This window comes from Lissotriton vulgaris, chromosome 2_1 (genome assembly GCF_964263255.1).
Source record: "Lissotriton vulgaris chromosome 2_1, aLisVul1.2, whole genome shotgun sequence".
Lineage (NCBI taxonomy): Eukaryota > Metazoa > Chordata > Amphibia > Caudata > Salamandridae > Lissotriton > Lissotriton vulgaris.
The window spans coordinates 1,853,545,214-1,853,569,878 of record NC_141687.1 but is presented as its reverse complement, the minus strand read 5'-3'; the positions used below and the strand labels follow the sequence as shown (position 1 = coordinate 1,853,569,878).

The 24,665-nt window shown below is 47.3% G+C and overlaps 1 protein-coding gene across 1 annotated transcript in view; it reads right to left on the bottom strand.

Annotated features, from left to right (window-relative positions):
- Positions 1-24,665, bottom strand: part of IGDCC3 (immunoglobulin superfamily DCC subclass member 3) — a 359,560-nt gene that overhangs the window by 9,263 nt on the left and 325,632 nt on the right. Inside the window, exons 11-13 of the mRNA XM_086958028.1 lie at positions 20,133-20,237; positions 17,708-17,846; positions 6,225-6,429 (exon numbers count right to left, since the gene is read on the bottom strand). Coding sequence (XP_086814154.1) covers positions 6,225-6,429; positions 17,708-17,846; positions 20,133-20,237 — 449 coding nt within the window. The remainder of the gene's footprint in view (positions 1-6,224; positions 6,430-17,707; positions 17,847-20,132; positions 20,238-24,665) is intronic.

The following is a 24,665-nucleotide window of genomic DNA, read 5'->3' as shown; positions in this document are numbered from 1 at the left end:
TACTTACATTGGAAACATACAGAATCGGTAATTTTACCGATCGGTATATTTACCGAATCAGTCAAATTTACCGAATCGGTAATTTTACCGATTAGGTAATTTTACCGATTCGGTAATATTACCGAATCGGTAAAATTACCGATTCTGTATGTTTTCAAGGGCCCTACAGCTCCATAGCCCAATACCGGTCGGAAACGGCCGAAAATCGGTATTTTCGGCCGTTTCCGACCGGTATTGGGCTAACTACATGGTCTATTTTCAAACATTTTTTTCTCATTTCCTTATGTGAACATTCCTCTAATATCCCTGTATCATCAACTACATGCAAGTCTCTCATGTGGACATATTGGACGTAATGCCTGTAATTTCATGTCATCCATGTAAACAGTTTTGGAATTATCAATATAAACACCAGAGACCTTTAATTCTTCAAGCAGACCCAACATTCATTCCTTTTTGTTTATCTAATTGAACATATTCACCTGATCATTACTGCTATGCTACGTAGATGAATATGTATAAATGTAAACATTACTTTTAAAGCAAGGCATATACATTGACTAAAACATCCAATGCATGTGGTGATCAACTAACAAGTGTGGAAGCGTCTAAGCATTCTTTATGTTTAAGTACCTAGACAACAAATGCGAATTTCCACGCATATACAATAGGTTTTACATTTGTTTGTATACCGTTTTTATAAAACATGAAACAATTGTGCAAATTACACATATAAACGTTTCACAAATCTTTCCACAGGAAAAATGTGATGGTGCCAAAGCATATTATGGGGAAGGCAGAGAATAGCTGGAAAAGAATTCTGCGGCGATCCGCTTGTCAGCTGGTGTGTTCTGATATGTTTCGAGAAGCAAACATGATCACCTGAGGTAGATAAATCTGGGTGTAGGCATTGCGATAACGAATTAAGGTGTAGACTTTAATCCAAGTGAAAGTGACTCATATAAATCAAAACATTATTGTTACTGGGTAGGTAGAACAGTGAAAAGGCTGACTTCCCCAATGGTGTGTTTGTCTATACAAAGGGCCTCATTTAGAGCTTGTCAGGTTTGTGGCGCCTGCCAAAAAGCAGCAGAGGTCTTCTCCGCCATGTTTAGAGTGCATTGGGGCCCTATACAAATGGGCAACTTTAAGAATATGTGAGAGTGCACCAAGCCCATCAGATGCCATTATCCCGTACGTCAGGCTGCATCTTACAGATGAGCTTTACCCCAGATAAAGATATCCAGACATTTTAACCACTGTATCTAAAGCGTAGCTACATGTGATTACTGAGATTCGAGGATTTAAATATAATCCAAAAATGGGGCAGCAACCTGAGCATATAACCTTAAAGGGTCATTAAAATGTGCTGGCTTTGAGCTTGTGGAGAAGTGTGGCTCAATGGTTAGAGCGATTCAGAAAAGGGGGTGGTGATGAACAGAGTGTCTGAATTAAGCAGACCACTCTTACCCAGTCCAAAGATCAGGGCTTGATCCATCACCGTTATTTATCTCACTGCACCATCCCAGCTCAGAACCTGGCTATATGCAAATCAGTCTGTCCCTGGCCCAGTGCATCATGGGAACAGGGCAGACTAAACTACCAAGCCAATTCTTCACCAGAAAGGAGACAAGCTACCGGGGACTGGTTTCTGGCATTTCAGCCGTCTTCGGCCCGGCTTGCTTGAATCCTGATGGTGCAGTGAGAAAGGGACTCATGTCTGAGTATACCCTGCCACACCTATAGTGGCCAAAAACGATTCAGAAAAGGGGGTGCTGATGAACAGAGTGTCTGAATTAAGCAGACCACTCTTACCCAGTCCAAAGATCAGGGCTAGATCCATCACCGTTATTTATCTCACTGCACCATCCCAGCTCAGAACCTGGCTATATGCAAATCAGTCTGTCCCTGGCCCAGTGCATCATGGGAACAGGGCAGACTAAACTACCAAGCCAATTCTTCACCAGAAAGGAGACAAGCTACCGGGGACCGGTTTCTGGCATTTCAGCCGTCTTCGGCCCGGCTTGCTTGAATCCTGATGGTGCAGTGAGAAAGGGACTCATGTCTGAGTATACCCTGCCACACCTATAGTGGCCAAAAACGATTCAGAAAAGCCAGGTTCTGAACTGGGATGGTGCAGTGAGCTAAAAAACGGTGTTGGATCTAGCCCTGATCTCTTGACTGGGTGACAGTATTCTGCTTAATTCAGAAACTCTGTCCATCACCACCCCTTGTTGTTAAATATTTAGTCCATCCTAAGCGCGGAAGGGTATACTCAGATGTGAGTCCCTTGCTCATTGCACCATCAGGATTCAAGTAAGCCGGGCCGACGACGGCTGAAATGCCAGAAACCGGTCCCCGGAAGCTTGTTTCCTTCCCAGTGTAAGAATTGGCTTGGTAGTTTGGTTTGCCCTGTTCCCATCATGCACTGGGACAGGAACAGACTAATTTGCATACAGCCAGGTTCTGAACTGGGATGGTGCAGTGAGCTAAAAAACGGTGTTGGATCTAGCCCTGATCTCTTGACTGGGTGAGAGTATTCTGCTTAATTCAGAAGCTCTGTCCATCACCACCCCTTGTTGTTAAATATTTAGTCCACCCTAAGCGTGGAAGGGTATACTCAGATGTGAGTCCCTTGCTCATTGCACCATCAGGATTCAAGTAAGCCGGGCCGACGACGGCTGAAATGCCAGAAACCGGTCCCCGGAAGCTTGTTTCCTTCCCAGTGTAAGAATTGGCTTGGTAGTTTGGTTTGCCCTGTTCCCATCATGCACTGGGACAGGAACAGACTAATTTGCATACAGCCAGGTTCTGAACTGGGATGGTGCAGTGAGCTAAAAAACGGTGTTGGATCTAGGCCTGATCTCTTGACTGGGTGAGAGTATTCTGCTTAATTCAGAAACTCTGTCCATCACCACCCCTTGTTGTTAAATATTTAGTCCATCCTAAGCGTGGAAGGGTATACTCAGATGTGAGTCCCTTGCTCATTGCACCATCAGGATTCAAGTAAGCCGGGCCGACGACGGCTGAAATGCCAGAAACCGGTCCCCGGAAGCTTGTTTCCTTCCCAGTGTAAGAATTGGATTGGTAGTTTGGTTTGCCCTGTTCCCATCATGCACTGGGACAGGAACAGACTAATTTGCATACAGCCAGGTTCTGAACTGGGATGGTGCAGTGAGCTAAAAAACGGTGTTGGATCTAGCCCTGATCTCTTGACTGGGTGAGAGTATTCTGCTTAATTCAGAAACTCTGTCCATCACCACCCCTTGTTGTTAAATATTTAGTCCATCCTAAGCGTGGAAGGGTATACTCAGATGTGAGTCCCTTGCTCATTGCACCATCAGGATTCAAGTAAGCCGGGCCGACGATGGCTGAAATGCCAGAAACCGGTCCCCGGAAGCTTGTTTTCTTCCCAGTGTAAGAATTGGCTTGGTAGTTTGGTTTGCCCTGTTCCCATCATGCACTGGGACAGGAACAGACTAATTTGCATACAGCCAGGTTCTGAACTGGGATGGTGAAGTGAGCTAAAAAACGGTGTTGGATCTAGCCCTGATCTCTTGACTGGGTGAGAGTATTCTGCTTAATTCAGAAACTCTGTCCATCACCACCCCTTGTTGTTAAATATTTAGTCCATCCTAAGCGTGGAAGGGTATACTCAGATGTGAGTCCCTTGCTCATTGCACCATCAGGATTCAAGTAAGCCGGGCCGACACGGCTGAAATGCCAGAACCCGGTCCCCGGAAGCTTTTTTCCTTCCCAGTGTAAGAATTGGCTTGGTAGTTTGGTTTGCCCTGTTCCCATCATGCACTGGGACAGGAACAGACTAATTTGCATACAGCCAGGTTCTGAACTGGGATGGTGCAGTGAGCTAAAAAACAGTGTTGGATCTAGCCCTGATCTCTTGACTGGGTGAGAGTATTCTGCGTAATTCAGAAACTCTGTCCATCACCACCCCTTGTTGTTCAATGGTTAGAGCGGCAGACCCTGATGCAGAGGTCTAGCCCGGGACCAGGGTTCAATTCCCCGCCTCAGCGGGTCTTGGGCTCAAAAAATTCCACGGACCTGATAATTCTTGCCTCTGTGCCTATTCCAATCATGGAGTCCCACTCTGCAACTCTGGGCAATAGCTTGCTTAATCTCCACAACGGCCCCCACAACGCTAAGGATGCCTGGCCTCCACCTTGGGGGTGCCCAGGAGTGGACGCCTCACAGGGAAAACTAGGATGGGTTCCACAGCGGTATTCGTACAAACGCCTTGAGACCCTTGCGGGTGAATAGTGCGCTATACAAGTATCAATTTACATTTACATTTTACATATCTGTCCACATATGAATAATGGACGGCAGCGTAAAAGAAAACGCTTGATAAAGATGCAAATGGGGCATATGCAATGTAATGATATTTCTGATGAATAATTTACTGATTTTTAACTTACATTACCTCACAAAGGGCTCTTCAAAGTGCATAGTCCTGTGCCCACATGTAAAATGTACTGCAAACTGGTATTACAAATATGGCTATTGTTCCTAAACACCAATAGTCCTGTCTCACTTCTGCAAATTAGTAGTTCTGCTTTCCTAAAACCAAATGCCTGACTCATGCTTCAGAACCATGATGGCCCTCTCTGATCAAAGGTTTTATAAAACATTTGATTTTCCTCGTTGAAGGTGCATCAGAGACACTAAAGCACAATAACCAGGGTTTCTTTTACAGCAGATAAACTAGTTTCCACAGTTGGAACATGATCACAAAGCTCTTCCCCTAGGATGACCCTTTAGTCCTCACAATCCTTAGCTCAATGTTTCTGGAGGCTTGAGAAGATGTGTGGTGATATACGGGCACACTTGTCAGAGTCTGCGTACCAAAAAGCAGGCCAGGGCAAAAGATGCAGAGGGCAAACCACAAAACTGTATACCCAATTAGAATCAGGGCTTCCTCTGTATTCCATCAACTAGCTGGAAAATGAACTATGTTCTGATGGAAGAAGATTTGGTCTTTTAAATAAACCTGCTCCTGGCTGATCGCCACTAGCCACAACTTGGGATAAATACTACCCCATGGGACGAGTAATTTGTAAATCATCGTAACTTTGTGCAGACATAGCGCATATATTCTAACAAGACATTCGCAAGATTGCTGCTAGCTGATCCCTCCAAGCCGGGCCTAAAATTTGGAAGACATTCTGCTAGTGTACCCTGCTCTGAAGAACGAGAAACTGGAATGCCTCCTGAAAGTAGAGGAGCTGGCTCCTGAACAGTAGGACAGACTTCAAGCAAAGCCAACTGAAACCTGCCTGGAGCAAATGAACTAGCAGGACCCAAATAAAACTTTGCAGTGATTGTTGCCACATTTGTCCCGAGAAGGACCTTAGTACCTATACGCTGAAGAGCTGCTGGTTTGATGCCTTGGTTACAGACCAACATTGTCCATAGGGCCCCATATGACTTAGTTTTCCAGCACCCAGCATTTAAAACGTGCTATTAAAGAATTTGAAGGTGGTAGCACCCACAGTTTCTGTATATATCTTAATGCTAACTGCACTTTTTGACCAACATGTAAAGAAAACTGTTTCCCATTAGAAGCAATAGCTATGAAAGGACATTTAGGTCATTTATGTCTATTGTTGTCATGCGTTTTCTGAAACGTTAGTCCACAATCACCTCCTACAGTAAGTACAGTTGATTGTTCAGCTTCACTATCTTTAATTGAGTAACTTGGCTGTCCATTGGGAGTGAACAAGTAGCAGTGACCCAGGAGCACTAGTAATAAATGATGGTGGCCACCTTGGAGACTGTAGTAAACACCGTCTGCACCTAAACCTAAAATGCAAGCCCTATGGTACAAAGGCGTCGCTGCATTGAATAATGTGGTTGCACGTAGAAGTTTGATCGCTCAGGCATGATGACGTGGACAGGCGTGGCTGTGTGGGTAAGTGTAGACATGAACAGAGACTAAGTCAGGGAACAAAAGCTATTCCATCACATCCAGTAAAGCAATTCTTACTTATGGGGACAATAAAGTGAGTGTCATTGAATTGGGTAAACGTATCACCTGTTAGTTTCAGGCAGGACTTTTAGCCAGCAAAGCTATTGAATTGTTCATGGTATAATAAACAAAAATGAAAAAATAAGAGAGGCTTTGCATACAGGAGTGCAACAAAGGGAGGTCTGCATGGATATGCGTCTCATCTTAGATGTCACTAAGCATTAGAGAGGTCACTAACCGTGGTTCCATTGTCCTGAGAGGCTTGAGGATGGGACTCAGGGAACAACATCTGCATTTCATTCAATTCTGGCTGCTTCCCTCTGTCACGCAGTTCCTCCACATCCCGATGGCTTAAGCCATTTAGAACAGCTCCCGGACTCCGCTGACTTCGTGGCATTTGCTGGGTGGACAGGTGATCAGCCCCCTTTCTACAAATGAGCAACCTGGATGAAAAAGAGAAGAAAACAGATTTGGCGTTAGTTGTAACATGGGACAACCTATTAAACCAGCAGTCTTAAGCAGCATCTCTGGCACTGATTCACTTGAAATCACCATTGAAAAACTTTGAATAACAGTATAATCATTTCTTATGTAGGATATAACTACATAAATCCAGGCCACTTTGCTCCATTTATATGCAAGATTTTTACCAAACTGGATGTGTAAAGTAAATTTACAAATACGTTTAATGATAGATAGACTAGTTGTTTTCCACCACGGTGTTCCAAGTACCACCACTGATGACAGCGGAGCACACTTTTTGTGTTTTGTTTTTACCTGTAAGTAAACACTTCAAGCCTTCCCAGTTTTGCACAGGCCCATTCTATTCTCACATCAATTGGTTGGAATTGGAAAAGCATCCGAATAAACTCTAGAATAGTCTCAAGTTGCAAATCTGTTGTTACATGTGAGTAACGTCTTACTCTTGCCGCATGACACTATTCTAGCTCCACATGTTGTGCATTCATTACGTAGGATCTGCAGTATGAATTTATGCAAACAAATGTTCTAGCACTGCCGACCCCACTCTTACTCTGTGGCATGTTTGAATATCCATACAGGAAGACTTAGTAAAAGTCTGAACATAGTGTCAGCTTTAGATATGGCAGCAAATGAAATGCCTAACATGAAGAACAGTGAAGCTGTTTATTCCTGAAAGCTAGTGAAGTTGTTTTTTTCTAGTAGAGTGTGTTCTAAATCTACCTCTTTTTTACATAAATCCCTGTATTGATTTTTCAAGTTAATAAGCATCATTAACCACATGGCTGCTGGGCGTTTTCCCCCCCTGTGCTGGAAAATGCCATTTTAGTGGCACCATGACGAGCTCAGCTCGTCATCAGCACACGACACCTTTTGGTGATGACGAGCTGAGCTCGTCATCAGCATCGAAAGGGTTAACATATGCATATAACAATGGTCAACCAACATACTCTTTGTCTAACTTGTAATGTGTTTCATGCTAAGAGTAACACCACTTAATTGTTTAGTCTATCCATCTAGCAAGAATTCATTTGCGTTCCTAGTTTTCTCAACACCTGTAGAACATGCACCACAAACAGTTGTTGTGTTTGATGTACAGGTTTTTTTGTTACCCATGCAATACCTTCCGACATCCAAAATATTTAACGCCCTTTGATTGCAGATGTTGGGTTTTAAAAAAAAGTAGCAATTTAATATCTGTTTTTCTATCATAAATTAAATATCAATCAATCAATCAGGATACTTGTATAGCGCGCTACTCACCCGGAAGGGTCTCAAGGCGCTGGGGGAGAGGGTCCGTTACTGCTCGAAAAGCCAGATCTTGAGTTGCTCCCTGAAGGAGAGATGGTCCTGGGTTAGTCGAAGGTGGATGGGGAGGGACTTCCATGTCTTGGCTGCCAGGTAGGAGAAGGATCTTCCTCCGGCGGTGGCTCTAGGGATGCGTGAAACGGTGGCGAGGGCGAGGCTGGTCGATCGTAGCTGGCGGGTGGGCGTGTAGATGGTCAGGCGGTTGTTGAGGTACTTGGGGCCCAGGTTGTGGAGGGCCTTGTGTGCGTGGGTGAGGAGTCTGAACGTGATCCTCTTGCTGAAGGGGAGCCAGTGCAGGTCTCTCAGGTGGCCGGATATGTGGCTGTGTCGGGGGATGTCCAGGACAAGTCGTGCGGAGGCGTTCTGTATGCGTTGGAGTCTTTTCTGAAGTTTGGCTCTGGTTCCAGCGTAGAGGGTGTTTCCGTAGTCCAGTCGGCTGGTGAAGAGTGCCTGGATGACCATCTTCCTGGTTTCGGTGGGGATCAATCGGAAGATCTTTCGGAGCATGCGCAGGGTGTTGAAGCATGATGATGAGACGGCGTTGACCTGTCTGGTCATCGAGAGGGTGGAGTCCAGGATGAAGCCCAGGTTGCGTGCGTGGTCCGTTGGCTTGTGAGTGGTGCCCAGGGCAGGGGGCCACCAGGAGTCGTCCCAGGCGGAGGGCAATGACCCCAGGATGAGGACTTCCGTCTTGTCTGAGTTCAGTTTCAGGCGGCTGTTCTTCATCCACTCAACGACGTCTTTCATCCCTTCGTGTAGGCTGGTCCTGGCGGCGGCGGGGTTGTTGGTGAGGGAGAGGATCAGCTGGGTGTTGTCGGCGTAGGAGATGATGTTGAGGTTGTGTTGGCGTGCGATGGCTGCGAATGGGCTCATGTAGACGTTGAAGAGGGTTGGGCTGAGCGATGATCCCTGTGGTACGCCGCAGATGACTTCGGTGGCCTCGGATCTGAAAGGGGGAGGCAGAATCTCTAGGTTCTTCCGGCGAGGAACGAGATAATCCACTCCAGTGCCTTCTCTTGGATTCCGATGTTGCTGAGGCGCTGCACTAGGGTACGGTGGCAGACAGTGTCAAACGCTGCGGAGAGGTCCAGGAGGATGAGGGCCGCTGTCTCCCCGTTGTCGAGCAGGGATCTGATGTCGTCGGTGGCTGCGAGGAGGGTGGTCTCGGTGCTGTGGTTGGCTCAGAAACCGGACTGCGAGTGGTCAAGGGATTCGTTCTTCTCGAGGAAGGCGGCAAGCTGTCTGTTGACGGTCTTCTCGATGACTTTGGCAGGAAAAGGGAGGAGCGAGATGGGGCAGAAGTTCTTGAGGTCGGTGGGGTCCGCTGTTGGTTTCTTCAGGAGGGCGCTGAGCTCGGCGTGCTTCCAGCTTTTCTGGAAGGTGGCGGTGTTGAAGGAGGCATTGATGATGTCCCGGAGTTGGGGTGCGATGATGGAGTCAGCTTTGTTGAAGACGTGGTGGGGGCAGGGGTCGGTTGGGGATCCGGAGTGGATGATGTTCATCGTGCGGGTGGTGTCTTCGGTGCTGACCAGGGTCCAGGCGCAGAGGGTGGTGGTGGGGGTATTGGTTTGGTGGTTGGGTGCGTGGTTGGTGCGCCGAAGCTGTTGTGTATGTCGGCGATCTTGCGGTGGAAGAACGAGGCGAGTGAGTCGCAGAGATCTTGCAAGGGAGTGATGTTGTTTCCGGCGCTGGGGTTGGAGAGCTCTTTGACGATGCTGAAGAGTTCCTTGCTGTTGTGGGCGTTGTTGTCCAGTCGTTCTTTGAATGCTGTCTTCTTGGTGGTGCGGATCAGCTGGTGGTGTTTGCGGGTGGCGTGCTTGAGTGCAGTCATGTTGTCTGTGGTCTGGTCGTTGCGCCAGGTTTTCTCTAGGGTGCGGCAGTTCCTCTTGGAGTTCTTAAGTTCGTCGGTGAACCAAGAGGCTTTCTTGCTGCCGTGTCTGCTGGGAGGGGTCTTCAGTGGTGCGAGGTCATCTGCGCAGTTGGTGATCCACTGTGTGAGGTTGCTGGCTGCTTTGTTGGGGTTCGTTGTGCTGGCGGGAGGGTTCTGGCTGAGGGAGGTGGTGAGCTGATTGGCGGTGATCTTGTTCCAGCTCCTGCGAGGAGCTTGTTGCGGGTGGTGGTGGGTTGTGGTTTTTCTGAAGCTGAAGTGGACGCAGCTGTGATCCATCCAATGAAGTCCGGTGGAGTGGCTGAAGGCGATGTACTTGCTGGAGGAGAAGACTGGGTCAAGCGTGTGCCGGCGTAGTGGGTGGGGGTGTTCACCAGTTTCTTGAGTCTGAGGTTGGCGAGGTTATCCAGCAGGGTGGTGGTGTTGCTGTCCTTGTTGTTCTCCAGGTGGAAGTTGTGGTCCCCTAGGAGGATGTAGTCAGCGGAGGGGAGGGCGTGCGGGCTGATGAAGTCTGTGATGTCTTTGCTGAATTGTGTGCGTGGTCCCGGGGGTCTGTAGATGAGGGTGCCTCTGAGGATGGTCTTGGGGTCAGTGTGTAACTGGAAGTGGAGGTGTTTGGTGGCAGTGAAGGTGTCGTCGGCGCTGGTCGTGATGCGGATGGTGTTCTTGTGTACAATGGCGATGCCTCCTCCAGTCTGGTTGGCGCAGTCCCTCCGGGTGATCTTGTATCCGTTCGGGATGGAGATGGCGATGTCGGGCGCTGAGGAGGCGTTCATCCAGGTTTCCGTGAGGAAGGCGACGTCTGGTGATGTTGTGTCGAGCAGGTTCCAGAGTTCGACGGCGTGTCTGTGGACGGAGCGGGTGTTGAGCAGGATGCACTTGAGGTGGTCGCTGCTGGTGCTCGGCTTGGCGGGTGCGGTGCAAGTCCGGAGGCAGGTGAATTTGCAGGTTTGGCAGGTGAAGGGTCCATGGGTGCGCTTCGGAGTGGCTTGGTAGCAGGCGGGGGTTCGGCCGGTGTTGAGTGCGTTGAGGGTGGCGGCATCGTAGGTCCGTCTTGTGTTCTGGCGTCAACGAGAGCCAGGGGTCCTGGCGCTGGGCGCGGTCCAGGTGCGGATGGGCGCAGACGGGCTTGCCTTTGGCGCACAATCGGCGGGCGCCCGCTGCGCGTGTCCGCTGCGCGTCCGCGCGGTCTCCATTTAAGGCGAAGTGGGAGGGAGGATCAGCTGGGAGGCGGGAGCGGGGCGGCCAGTGGGGACACAGGGAAAAAAAGGGGGCGGGCTGCGATGGAGCAGCGGCGGGAAGCGGGGAGCGGAGGGGGGTCACACCAGGGAAGCCAGCGGCAAAAACGCAATCCTACACACAAATAAGGAGGAATACAGTGAAATCCTACAGACAAATAAGGGTAAATGCAGTGAAATAAAAAACAATACAAATTACAACAGCGAGGGCAAAGCGGAAGGAAGGAGGGGGGAACGAGCAGCAGCAATGAGGGGCACTGAGGTCAGGGGCGGACCTGAGGTGCTGGGGCACAGAACGCCTACAGCTGGAGGGCCGTGGAGCGTGGGGGTTTCCTGAGGCCAGGTCACACTCACCTGCGCCGGGCGGTCTTCATTTAAGGCCAAGTGGGAGGGAGGATCAGCTGGGAGGCGGGAGTGGGGCGGCCAGTGGGGACACAGGGAGAAAAAGGGGGCGGGCCGCGATGGAGCAGCGGCGGGAAGCGGGGAGCAGAGGGGGGGTCACACCAGGGGTGCCAGCGGCAAAAACGCAATCCTACACACAAATAAGGGGGAATACAGTGAAATCCTACAGACAAATAAGGGTAAATGCAGTGAAATAAAAAACAATACTAAATTACAACAGCGAGGGCAAAGCGGAAGGAAGGAGGGGGGAACGAGCAGCAGCAACGAGGGGCACCGAGGTCAGGGGCGGACCTGAGGTGCCCACAGCCAGAGTTGCTGAGCTAGACTCGGGAGTGCCCATGATTGTGTTCCTCCTTGCTTGTTTATGTTAAACATGGTGGTTGTGTTGTCTGTTTGTATCAGAACTATCTGTCTGTGGAGCTCTTTATGAAATGCTTTTAAGGCTAGGAACACTGTTTCTAACTCTAAGATATTGATGTGCTGCAAAGGATCCTGCTGTGTCCACAATTCCCTTACTTTGAGGTTTTTCATGTGCGCTGCCCATTCTATCTGTGAAGCGTCTCTCGTTATGGTCACTGTTGGAGTTAGATCTGTGAAAGGTCTCTCTTGTGATATGTTTGTTTGGTTTCACCATGCTATTTTCTGCTGTACTGTTTTCATGACAACCACTAGATCTTACCAACTCCCTGTTTGTGACCATTGCGCTTGAATCCATTCTTGGAATGGTCTCATGTGTAGGCGAATGTTGGGAATCAAATGAATGCATGAAGCCACCATTCCCAGCAGCTTCCCCACTGTTCTCACTGTCAGAGCTTGCCCCTTCTGGTATAGCTGTGTCTCCTTCAGTAGGGCTAATATCCTCTTCTCGCTTGGGAACACCTCCCCCAATATTGCATCTATTGTTTCTCCTAAAAATACTTTTTCATGTTTTGGCTCTGGGAAAGATTTGCCCCCAGTGTATGAAAAATCAGAGCTGAACAAGTGTCTCTATTACTTGCTGTATATGTTGTTTGCAGAATGTGTACAAGCTTTCTCTTACTAACCAGTCGTCTAAGTACACATATATACCAGGATTCTTTATCTTAGATGAGCGGACATTGCTGCTAGGCACTTTGTGAACACTCTTGGTGCTGAATTTAGACCTCTTTGAACTGGTAGTGTGTTTCTTGACCACAAATTGTAAGAGCCTCTTGTGTTTCTTGTTCATGGGAATGTGTAAGCAGGCATCCTTTAAGTCTATGGTTGCCATGTAGTCTCTTTTTTGCAATTGAGGAATCACCTCTTGCAGTGTTGTCATTTTGAACCTCTGAGTCTTTATGAATTTTTTGAGAAATCTGAGGTCTAATATTTGCGCAGGGTTCCATCTATCTTTGGAATTAGGAAGTACGTGGAGTAATTTCCTTTGTTTCTTTCCCTGTGTGGTACCTGTTCTATTGCTTCTTTGGCTTGTAATTCTTGTACTTCTTGGAGAAGCTTAGTAACTTCTCTCTTTGAATGTATTTTCCTCCTTGGTCCTTTGTTTTGAGGTTGTTTGATTAGCTCTATGCAGTAACTGTACTATATTATGTTTAAGATCCATTTGTCTGAAGTGATCTCTCTCCATTTGTGGAGGAAGAATTTTAACCTGCCTCCTACTGGTGTAGTGTGGTGGAGGAACTGTTTGTTAATTTAATGCCATTGTTCTATTGTTCTATTGCGGGCACACTCCGTGGTGTTTCTTGAGTGTGTGTACTGCTTGGAATGTAGTAACTTTGTTGGTGCCCCCCTCTTTGTGGAAGTTTCTACCCCGGGGATCATCCTCGAAAGGATTGTCTTCTTTGCTGGTATTGACAATTTTCTTTGTTGCCCTTGTTGTTGTCTTTGGCTTTCCCCTTAGTAACCATGCTGACATGACTGATGCCAGTTTGTAGGGTGATGGTTAACTCTGCCAGCTGGCCTCCTTGAGGGGGTGCCCCTGCACATGCCTCTGAATTGTAGAGCGCCCACAGATCTTCCTGTGTCGTTGTCCTTTTTTTCTCTGGTTTAGCTTGTCGTCTACTATGCTTCCAAACAGCTGTTCTCCATTGAACAGTGAGTTCAGTATATTGTTATGCACCTCCAGTTTGAAACCTGAGATCCACAGCCATGCGTGCCTTCTTTTGGTGATGCCGATCATCATCTGCCTACTTGATGTTTCTGCGGCATCTAGTGCAGATTTTAAGCATGTATTCGCTATATTCTTTCCTTCCTCTACTATGTGGCTAGCTCTTTTTTGGAATTGTTCCGGTAGGTGCTTTAGTAGCTCCTCTACTTGCTCCCAGTGTTGGTATGCATGTCTGTTCAGCAATGCATTTGAATTTGCTATGCCATTGATTTGATGCACTTCTCTCAACCTTTCTCCCCATAAGATCCATCCTCTTGCTTTCTCTGAATGGTGGTGAATCTGTGATGGTTGGTACATTAGCCTTTTTCCTGGCAGTGGCTGTTATAAGGTGGTCAGCTACCACTGATCCCTTGATGTAAATAGGGTCCTTGGAGGAGTGTTTGTATTTTTTCTCTCCTCTTGGTGTAATTGCCTTGCATGTGGCAGGTTCCTTAAATGCCTCTTTTCTCTAATCCAGTACACTTGGCAGCATAGAGAGGAATTGGTTCCTTGATTGTGTAGGCATTAAAGTTTCAAGTAGAAATTATGATTTTGGTTTTTCTTCCTCAAGATGTACTTCTTAAGTATCTGTAGCTTTTTTGATGACTTGGCTGTACATATCAATGTCGTCTGGTGGAAATGGCCTCGAAAGATAGGTATCAACAAACTCTTCTGGGGATTCAGCGTCGAGGTCTTGCCATTGTAGCTCTTGAACCTCTGAGGTTTCCGAGCCCACATGAGTCTGATCATTTTCTTCTTCTTCACCGAAAAATAATTCTTCTTCTTGCTACTCGAGCGGTTCGGGTGTCGTTGGAGGCTGTTAATCCTCGACACTTCTTTCTACTGCTGTTGAATTTTTTGGCAGTATCTTGAATTGCTTCAAGCTTTCGTCGAACTCTTTCTTTCTTTGCAAAATACTCGTCATTTCAGCTTCTAGCTGCTTCTTTTTCTTCTCGATCTCGGATGCGCGAGATTCGGCATCAAGACTTAAGGCCTTTTTCTTCATGGTCGACAGCACCTTCACAGCAGGCGAAACCTGTTTTGACCTCTCTTGCTTCGATACTGAAGCGTCCTTTCCTTGACCGTCTTTCGACGTCTTTGATCTTTTGAGGGTCTTTGCCATTATGGAGTCCTTTCTAAGGATCCAACTGAGTGTTTCTCTCTAGACGCAACTGTGGATGTCAAGTGCTTTGACGCCGAGGCTCTCTTGGAGGCCCCTGAGCCCGTTTTTCGGGACTCATCTAGTTTCTTCGAGTTCGACGGTTCTCTTACCGCTCTTGAAGTCTTCTTTTTGACATCTATGGCTTGGACGTCGATGTCCGCTTCAACCACTAGACATTGTCCTCTTCCTCGCTGGAGAGTCCCAGGTCTCGTAGTGATGGTGCTGTGCCCTGCCCCTGCATGTTGTAGTTGGCTCTTCTCTGTCTCTCTCATACCCTCAAAGTCTTAGAGATGAAAGCCGAACACACATTGCAATCTTCACTTTGGTGATCCAGTGGTAAGCAAAGTTGGTTCTTTTGGGCGTACTTGTGGTGACAATTTTGGCAGAACTTGAATGGTGCCTTATCCATTACCACTCACAGGGAGCCCCCTGTATGTACATTGTCCATTTGTCGGCAAAGGTTATTCTTTTCAGCTTTCGGCCACTTGATTCGAAGTCCAGTACATCGAATCCTTGTACTGTTTGTTTTTTAAGTTTATGCCTTAATTTTCGGAGATTCTTCTCTCCAAATATCAGGAGCTCCTTCTGTATCAATTCAGACCCAACAGCGGAAAAAAAGAATCTGAAGATGGCGACCAAAGGTGGGAGCTTCCAGAGAGGAAGCACGTAGACGTCAAAGAAGGACGCCAAACGGTGACATTTCGACGCCCACCAACAAACGGGAAAAAAGGACAAATACAATTCCGGACCCAACCACTAGATGCCAGAATAATGCACAGGAGTTGAATCTAGAACAGATTCACGTCGGAAAGTTAATGTTTGCATCTTAAGACACCAATCACATGTTTCTGATAGTTCAGGATGAGAAAATCCCCACCTTTGAGGTCGAGAATTGCAAAGTAAATGCCCTGCTTCAGCAGCAGGATGATATTTTTGCAAGGTAGTCCTTTCGCATGTATCTGAATAATGGTCATGATTCCAATATTTATACTTACCCGCAAATGCAGTCATTTTTTGCCAACTGAGCAGACAGTGGCTGTATGTCTGAATGACAGAAAAATTATTTTTTTCTCAAAGACGCAGATTTCAGGGGGTGTTTATGTCCTGCATAGAGATGGTGGATATGTTCCACAACCAGTGCTATGTGTAGTATGTATGCAAGAGCACATGTATTCGTTTTCCTCTCTATCTTTGTGTGAATGATGCTTATCTGTGTGTACACATGTGCATTTTCTGGGTGTTTTCGTCTTGCTTATGTTTAATATGTGTGTCAGTGTTTGTGTGTGCGTGTGTGTGTGTGTGTATGGTTGCTTAAGTATAAGCCTACCTGACTGGAGAGTCTGGATGCGGGCACCTCTGCTCATCTCATGCTGACATTTGGCAGAGTGCATGCACAGTAGCAAAGGCCAGGGTGTGAAAGGCAGGGGGTCATTCCTGACTGTCTGGCAGCCCCGGAGAAGGGAAAAAGAAGATTCAAAGTGCAATGAACTCCAAAACTACCATATCGGCGCAGGTGGTATTTTAGGGCTTTCCACGTCACCCTGAAAGTGCCTCAGTCAAGTGTAAATTGGAAGTAAGAAGAAAATGTGCGATAAATAAAGTGGAATATAAAACTGCTATCTTAAAAAAACTTGGTCAGTGTTAAATGCTCTTTCTCCACTGGTGCAGACATAGTGTAAATAAAAGGAAAATGTGCAAAGCCTGAATACACTTTTTCCTCATATTTTCCTTATTTCTCCAAACTTCAGCGGAGTATAAATGAGGGTCTGAATATTCACTATGCTGCTCTTCTTGTAAAATAATGTAGTAATGGCCACTTTTAGCAGGAGTAATTGCACTTTTTCTAGAAATAAAGGCATGTGCTCTCACTTTAGTCTTATTATTTTTGGCTTGCAGTTTTGTGTTTTCTTGAAAAACTATATATGGAATACTATTTTTATTATGGTTAGCACCATTTGTCAGAGGCAATATTTTTTTTATTGGTGTGACTAAAACCTAAGACAGCCCCTGATCGAGGTTGCATGATCAGGGTTCGGGATGGGGGGTGGGGGGGTGATGTGCTCTGACTTACTGGTCGGGATGAGTCTCTGTGGGACTGAAATTAATCTTTCTTCATTCCTAGAAGACCTTCATTGACCGATGTCCATTGACATGACGTACCAAGCTGCTTTCTTTAATGTGATTATGGCTGCTGCTACCTGCTTTCTTTTTGCTGGAATGTACCCATGTAGAGTTTGGCAAATGGTTGTGTTGTATAGCTGTACCTTTTTCCTTTTGCCTTGTTTGCTTGATATGCAGTGGAATGTTCCGGCTCTGGAGCTCAGAATTCTCAAGAAGCAGGGTGGAGAGTGGATGGTTAGTTGCCTCCCTCTGCTTACTTTGTCAGCTGCCGCTGTGCTGTGCTCACTGAGAATAAAGAAGCCTGTGTTGGACTTCACCTGTATCCAGCCGTATCATAATACAGATGTAGGGCATTAGCCATAAAAAATGACAGATCCAAACTTGTGATTCTCCCTCACCATCTTGACGTGGTGAAGTGAAGGATTCCCAACAGAAGCCCTTTAACTGGCTCCACCATCAGAAACCATTGATCTTCCGGCTCATTTGTCACACGGCTGCTAATTCATGGTGATGGTCACTCAAACCTCTCTAGGTCCGGGGCAGAACCATCAGTTAACAGCCTCCACAAACAGGGCTCCAACTCTCTGGCCGTCAGGGCAAATGATAATTTCTTTAATATTAAAAAACGTTGGGAGTTTGTTTGTGTTAAACAAATAGAAAAGCTGAAAAAGGCATTAAGCGCATGGCACCCTCTCTGTATTTCAAATGCCAACAGTAGAGCCCCCAGACCTCTAAACAAACTCCACGTTGAGTTCTTCCGCCACAATCCATCCAAAGAGGAGCTGTCCATCAAGTTTTATATTTATGAGGTGAATCTAGACATTTGGTCTAAATTTGAAGTCATGAATGGTGGTACTGAGCTGACCAATGGATGCCTCTACCTTGACGAATGAAGACTATTAAAAAGTGTTAGATATAAGTTATCCATGAAAAATAAGAATAAGTACAGAATGCAGAGAAAAACAAAGAGGTCATTCAAATTATGTTATGGAAACCTTACCGTCCCCGGTAACCGAACATGAGAAAGAGCACACAGAAGATGATGCAGGTGACTCCGATGTGTATGCCGATGATAATGCCGGTGGTGGAAGTCTTATTGCTCTGGTCATCCTTGACGCAGTCACAGGGTGGGTTCAGTGCTGTTCAGGAGAAGAAAGGGTTTATAAATATTTCTTAGGAGTATGGAAAGTATGGAAAGTGCCATGAGAGAGGCAGAATGAACTGAGAATTTCTTCTACTGGGGCACAGCGCAAGGATATCAAACGACAGATTAGCGGTCTAGTACCCTCACCTGTTCAGGCATCTTCTTTAGAGCTGACCAGGCCCCAATCGAGCACTAGAGTTCCTGGTTGTGGCAATAATCTACATTTCCCTGACCAGGATCAAACCCCATTTTCTATAAGACTATAATCTATAGTAGAGCACTACAGTTCTTCTATACACAAACGACTGTGGTACCAACCTAAAGAAAAGTACTGCAGTGATTGCAAAGAGCTCTCCAACCCCAACGCCGGAAACAACGACATCACCCCATCGCAAGAACTCTGCAACTCCCTCGCCTCCTACTTCCACAACAAGATCGAGGACATACACAACAGCTTCAACACCCAACCGACGAACGCCACGTCCGACTCGACCGAACCACCGCCCCCCACCACCACCCTCTGCGCCAGAACTCCTATCAGCACCGAAGACACCGTCCGCATGATGAACTCCATCCACTCCGGATCTCCTACCGACCCCTGCCCTCACCACGTCTTCAACAAGGCCGACGCTGTCATCGCACCCCACCTGCGGGACATCATCAACACCTCATTCGACACCGCCACCTTCCCTGAGAGCTGGAAGCACGCCGAACTCAGCGCTCTACTCAAGAAACCAACAGCGGACCCCACCGAACTCAAGAATTACCGCCCCATCTCGCTCCTCCCGTTTCCAGCCAAAGTCATCGAGAAGACCGTCAACAAGCAACTGGCCGCCTTCCTCGAGACGAACGGATCCCTCGACCCCTCACAGTCTGGCTTCCGAGCCAACCACAGCACCGAGACCGCCCTCATCGCTGCCACCGATGACATCCGAACCCTGATGGACAACGGAGAAACAGCGGCCCTCATCCTCCTAGACCTCTCCGCGGCCTTCGACACCGTCTGCCACTGCACCCTAGTGCAGCGCCTCTACAACGTCGGAATCCAGGAGAAGGCACTGGAATGGATCATCCCCTTCCTCGACGGAAGAACCCAGAGAGTCCACCTACCACCGTACAAATCAAAGGCCACCAAAGTCATCTGCGGCGTACCCCAAGGATCCTCGCTGAGCCCAACCCTCTTCAACGTCTACATGAGCCCCCTCGCGGCCATCGCACGCCAACACAACCTGAACATCATTTCCTACGCCGACGATACCCAGCTGATCCTCTCCCTTACCAACGACCCCGCCGCCGCCAGAGCCAACCTTCACGAAGGAATGAAAGAGGTAGCCGAGTGGATGTCGACCAGCCGCCTGAAGCTGAACTCAGACAAGACGGAAGTACTCATCCTGGGATCCTCGCCCTCCGCCTGGGACGACTCCTGGTGGCCCCCCGCCCTGGGAACCGCACCCAAACCGACAGACCACGCACGCAACCTGGGCTTCATCTTGGACTCCTCCCTCTCCATGACCAAGCAAGTCAACGCCGTCTCCTCGTCGTGCTTCAACATCCTGCGCATGCTACGGAAAATCTTCCGGTGGATCCCCACCGAGACCAGGAAGACTGTCACCCAGGCCCTCGTCACCAGCCGACTGGACTACGGCAACGCCCTCTACGCCGGAACCACCACCAAGCTCCAGAAGAGACTCCAACGGATCCAGAACGCCTCAGCCAGACTCATCCTCGACATCCCACGACACAGCCACATCTCCGGACACCTAAGAGACCTGCACTGGCTCCCGGTCAACAAGAGAATCACCTTCCGTCTCCTTACCCACGCACACAAAGCTCTCCACGATCAAGGCCCGAGCTACCTCAACAACCGCATCAACTTCTACGCTCCCAAACGACACCTCCGATCAGCCAATCACGCCCTCGCCGCCGTCCCCCGCATCCGAAGAACGACAACAGGAGGAAGGTCCTTCTCCTACCTGGCCGCCAAGACCTGGAACTCCCTCCCGACCGACCTGCGCCTGACCCAAGACCACCTCGCCTTCAGGAAGAAGCTCTAGACCTGGCTGTTCGGGCAGTAGCAGCACCCCCCCCCCCCCTAGCGCCTTGAGACCCTCCGGGTAAGTAGAGCGCTCTATAAATGTCTATGATTGATTGATTGATTGATTGATTGCTGTTCAGTAGTAATCACCTACGATGGACTGGAGTTGTATTAGATAATGTGGGAACCTGGTACAGGAGGAAACAGCAGTGGTTGCCATTAAAAAAGAAAGGGCTGAATCCATACCTGTTCGCTCAGCAGTCTCCTTCAGGGACACAAAGCGAACAGTTGCATTCCCATCCCCATGCTGGTTATAGGCGAGGAGTTTAACTTCATACACGACTGATGAATCTGAGGTAGAAAATATAAAGAAAACAAGCATTTTAGTCTTGAAACTCACCTGCACCACCTGCCATTTTAAAGTCTCATAAAAAAGGATTAGGAACATAATTGTCACAAAATAAATTCAGTACAGTGGTAACAATACATATAGTTAACACCCTGTTCAAGTGAGTACAAAGTCTTTGGTTCATCAGGCCATGAACAGACTGAAACTTCATTTTTGCTGTTATAGATCTTCAATATGTAAAAAGAAAACAGAGATTGAAACAGTAAAGTAATATTAAAACATTTGACTTTAGTCTTGGTTACCTAACAAGCTTCATCATTGGTCTGGTCACAAAAGTAAATATACCTGTGTATTTTTACTCTTGTGTATATTTACGCTTGAAACTATTGGTAATGCTCCACTTTTTTGCCATTTACCATTTCACCTAGCTGTAGACGTATATGTCTCCACCCCTTCAATGAGAGGGTGGGCCTCCTAAGAATGTATTTGTAAATGTAAAGTTACTAAGAGTAATTTTACAACTGTTTTTTATGTTGAAACTAGTTGGCAAGCATGTTCGCCACCAGGACAGTCACCTCTGCCACAGAGATCACCCTATGGTAAAGTATAGGTAATGTTTATTACTCAGAAAATAAAAATACATGAAATTAACTTAATGTAGACTACAAATGTAAATTACAATATTTATTATTAGACTGAAAATAATCTAATACATTTTTACAGCAAATTAACTTGTCAAATCGCATTAAAAATGTATTGCATAATAAAATAACTTAAATATAAAATAATTTAATTTATAAATAATCCCTTTTTTAAAAGCGACTTACCCTGAGTAACATTATTTTTTATCTAAGATTTAGTAAACTTCTTAAAAGTTATATATTTAATTAATTAAAAAAATTTAAAGTTATCTTAAAAGTTTAAACCTTTATTTATTTTTTAAATAAGGTTGTTCAATTTTAAAAAAAAGTATAATAACTATGCACAATGTTTAAATCACTTAAAAATATAAATATTCCATTATAAACATTGAACTAATTTAATTTGTTTAATACTAGTTCCTATGTGTGTTTTCTTTTCAATGTTTCAATTTCCAACGTCCATTGTTTTCCTGTGTAGCAGGACCAGTGCTTGTCAACTTGTGGTGCTTAACTTACTCCAAGGCTGGGCTGGAGTACATTTGCACTAGTTCTGCCACCTTCCCAGCTGCAGTAACTTTATAAGTTTATTTTGTAAACTGCAATTGTCTTACTCTTTGAGGATGTGTGTTTTGTTTTAGAATGTCCCTACCAAACCTTGTTTTAATTTTCCTAAACCCTTCTCATTTAGTAGCAATTGTGCACTGTTTTAACAAAAATGCCCCGGTCACTCCCACATTTACTAATAATTCATACTCCTACATGTGAGAAGATCCCCGCACAGAAAAGATAGGTGAAATGAGGGTGGAGGTCTCTGGCTGTAGATTTTTGAATTGCATATGGCAGTATGGAGACAGTTGCAGGTGATTGCTCAGGCTGATCCCACAATAGAAATTGTAACACAGTGGCGGAATGGGTTCAAATTAAAGTGCAAAGGTGCATTGGAGACCTCCAGAGATGAATGGCAGGTAGAACAATTAGTACTGAACCTATCTCGATAAGAGAGCTCTACTGGACCTTCTACTTCTTAGCCAACTAGAAATCTTACAGGATGTCCTCTGAACTACACTGAGATAAAAACTGTTACAGGAGATTGCTTAGCATGAGCCACACTAGAAATGATAGTAACTTAATGCCTGAAACTAGTTCAGATACAAATTTCTGTGCTTTGAATAAATGAACCACGGTTACAAGACTTTAGATGTTCCCCGGTAACATGGCACATTATAAGCAGTGGCGTAACTAGGGGGGTGCGGGGGGTGCGGACCGCACCGGGTGACACCAACACATGGGGTGACACCAATCTGCACTGCAGCCTCGCGTCTGCTCTCACCTTTACTGTCGCTTCCTGTGCAAGCTTGTTCCTCATGCTGTTCACACTCGCCAGCGTCTCGCAGGAGATCTGCAATGCTTGACTGCAATTTTCTTTGCTCACAAGGCAACTCTATAGCAGCCTAGCTCACCTGAGGGTGCATGGTTTCCTATTTTTCAGTATCTTGCACAGTCCAGTTTTCCAGTGAACCAGTTCCAAATTTCAGCTTGCTCTTCACTGCAGTGCCATCTGTTGCTCGCACTCTTGTTTATGCAAATCCAGGGAAGACAGATGGAGTAAGAGAGAGAGGGAGACAGAGGGAGCTAGAGGGAGTAATACAGAGAGAGAGAGGGAGACAGAGGGAGTAAGACAGAGTGAGAGGGAGACAGAGGGAGCTAGAGGGAGTAAGACAGAGAGAGAGGGAGCTAGACAGAGAGTGGGGACTAGAGGGAGTAAGACAGAGAGAGAGGGATCTAGGTGGAGCAAGACATAGCGAGAGGGAGTTAGAGGAAGTAAGACATAGAAAGAGGGAGCTAGAGGGAGTAAGACAGAGAGAGGGAGCTAGAGAGAGCAAGACAGAGCGAGAGGGAGCAAGAGGGAGTAACAAAGAGAGAGAGGGAGCTAGAGAGAGTAAGACAGAGAGAGAGAGGGAGTAAGACAGAGAGAGCTAGAGTGAGAAAGACAGAGAGAGAGGGAGCTAGAGTGAGAAAGACAGAGAGAGAGGGAGCTAGAGGGAGTAAGACAGAGAGAGGGAGACAGAGGGAGCTAGAGGCAGTAAGACAGAGAGAGAGGGAGCTAGACGGAGAGAGGGAGCTAGAGGGAGCAAGACAGGGAGAGAGGGAGCTAGAGGTAATAAGGGAGAGGGAGCTAGAGGGAGCAAGACGGAGAGAGAGGGAGCTAGAGGAAGTAAGACAGAGAGAGAGGGAGCTAGAGGAAGTAAGACAGAGAGAGAGGGAGCTAGAGGAAGTAAGACAGAGAGGGAGACAGAGGAGCTAGAGGGAGTAAGACAGACAGAGAGAGAGAGGGAGCTAGACAGAGAGAGAGGGAGCTAGAGGGAGTAAGACAGAGACTGAGGTAGCTAGAGGGAGCTAGACAGAGAGAGGGAGCTAGAGGGAGTAAGACAGAGAGAGAGGGAGCTAGACAGAGAGAGGGAGCTACAGGGAGTAAGACAGAGAGAGAGGGAGACAGAGGGAGGTAGAGGGAGCAAGACAGAGAGAGAGGGAGCTAGATAGAGAGAGGGAGCTAGAGGGAGTAAGATAGAGAGAGAGGGAGCTAGAGGGAGGAAGACAGAAAGAGAGGGAGCTAGAGGGAGTAAGAGAGAGAGGGGGAGCTAGAGGGAGTAAGACAGAGAGAGAGGGAGCTAGAGGGAGTAAGACAGAGAGAGGGAGACAGAAGGAGCTAGAGGGAGCAAGACAGAGAGAGAGGGAGCTAGACAGAGAGAGGCAGCAAGAGGGAGTAAGAGAGAGGGAGCTAGAGGGAGCAAGACAGAGTGAGAGGGAGCTAGAGGAAGTAAGACAGAGAGAGAGAGAGAGCTAGTGGGAGCAAGCCAGAGAGAGAGGGGGCTAGAGGGAGTAAGAGAGAGAGAGGGAGCTAGAGGGAGTAAAAGAGAAGGGGCTAGAGGGAGTAAGACAGAAAGAGAGGAAGCTAGAGGGAGCAAGACAGAGAGAGAGAGGGAGCTAGAGGAAGTAAAACAAAGAGGGAGCTAGAGGGAGCAAGACAGGGAGAGGGAGCTAGAGGGAGTAAGAGAGAGAAGGAGATAGAGTGAGTAAGAGAGAGAGTGGGAGCTAGAGGGAGTAAGAGAAAGAGAGCGGGAGCTAGAGGGAGTAAGACAGGGACAGGGAGTTAGAGGGAGTAAGACAGAGAGAGAGGGAGCTAGAGGGAGTAAGACAGAGAGAGAGGGAGCTAGAAGCAGTAAGAGAGGGAGCGAGGGGGCTAGAGGGAGCAAGACAGAGAGAGGGAGCTAGAGGGAGTAAGACAGAGGGAGAGGGAGCTAGAGGGAGTAAGACAGAAAGAGAGGAAGCTAGAGGGAGTTTGACAGAGAGAGAGGGAGCTAGAGGGAGTAAGACAGAGAGAGAGGGAGCTAGAGGGAGTAAGACAGAGAGAGAGGGAGACAGAGGTAGCTAGAGGGAGTAAAACAGAGAGGGAGCTAGACAGGGAGAGGTAGCTAGAGGGAGTAAGACAGAGAGAGGGAGCTAGAGGGAGCAAGACAGAGAGAGAGGGAGCTAGAGGAAGTAAAACCAAGAAGGAGCTAGAGGGAGCAAGACAGGGAGAGGGAGCTAGAGCGAGTAAGAGAGAGAAGGAGATAGAGTGAGTAAGAGAGAGAGCGGGAGCTAGAGGGAGTAAGAGAGAGAGAGCGGGAGCTAGAGGGAGTAAGACAGGGAGAGGGAGTTAGAGGGAGTAAGACAGAGAGAGAGGGAGCTAGAGGGAGTAAGACAGAGAGAGAGGGAGCTAGAAGCAGTAAGAGAGGGAGAGAGGGGGCT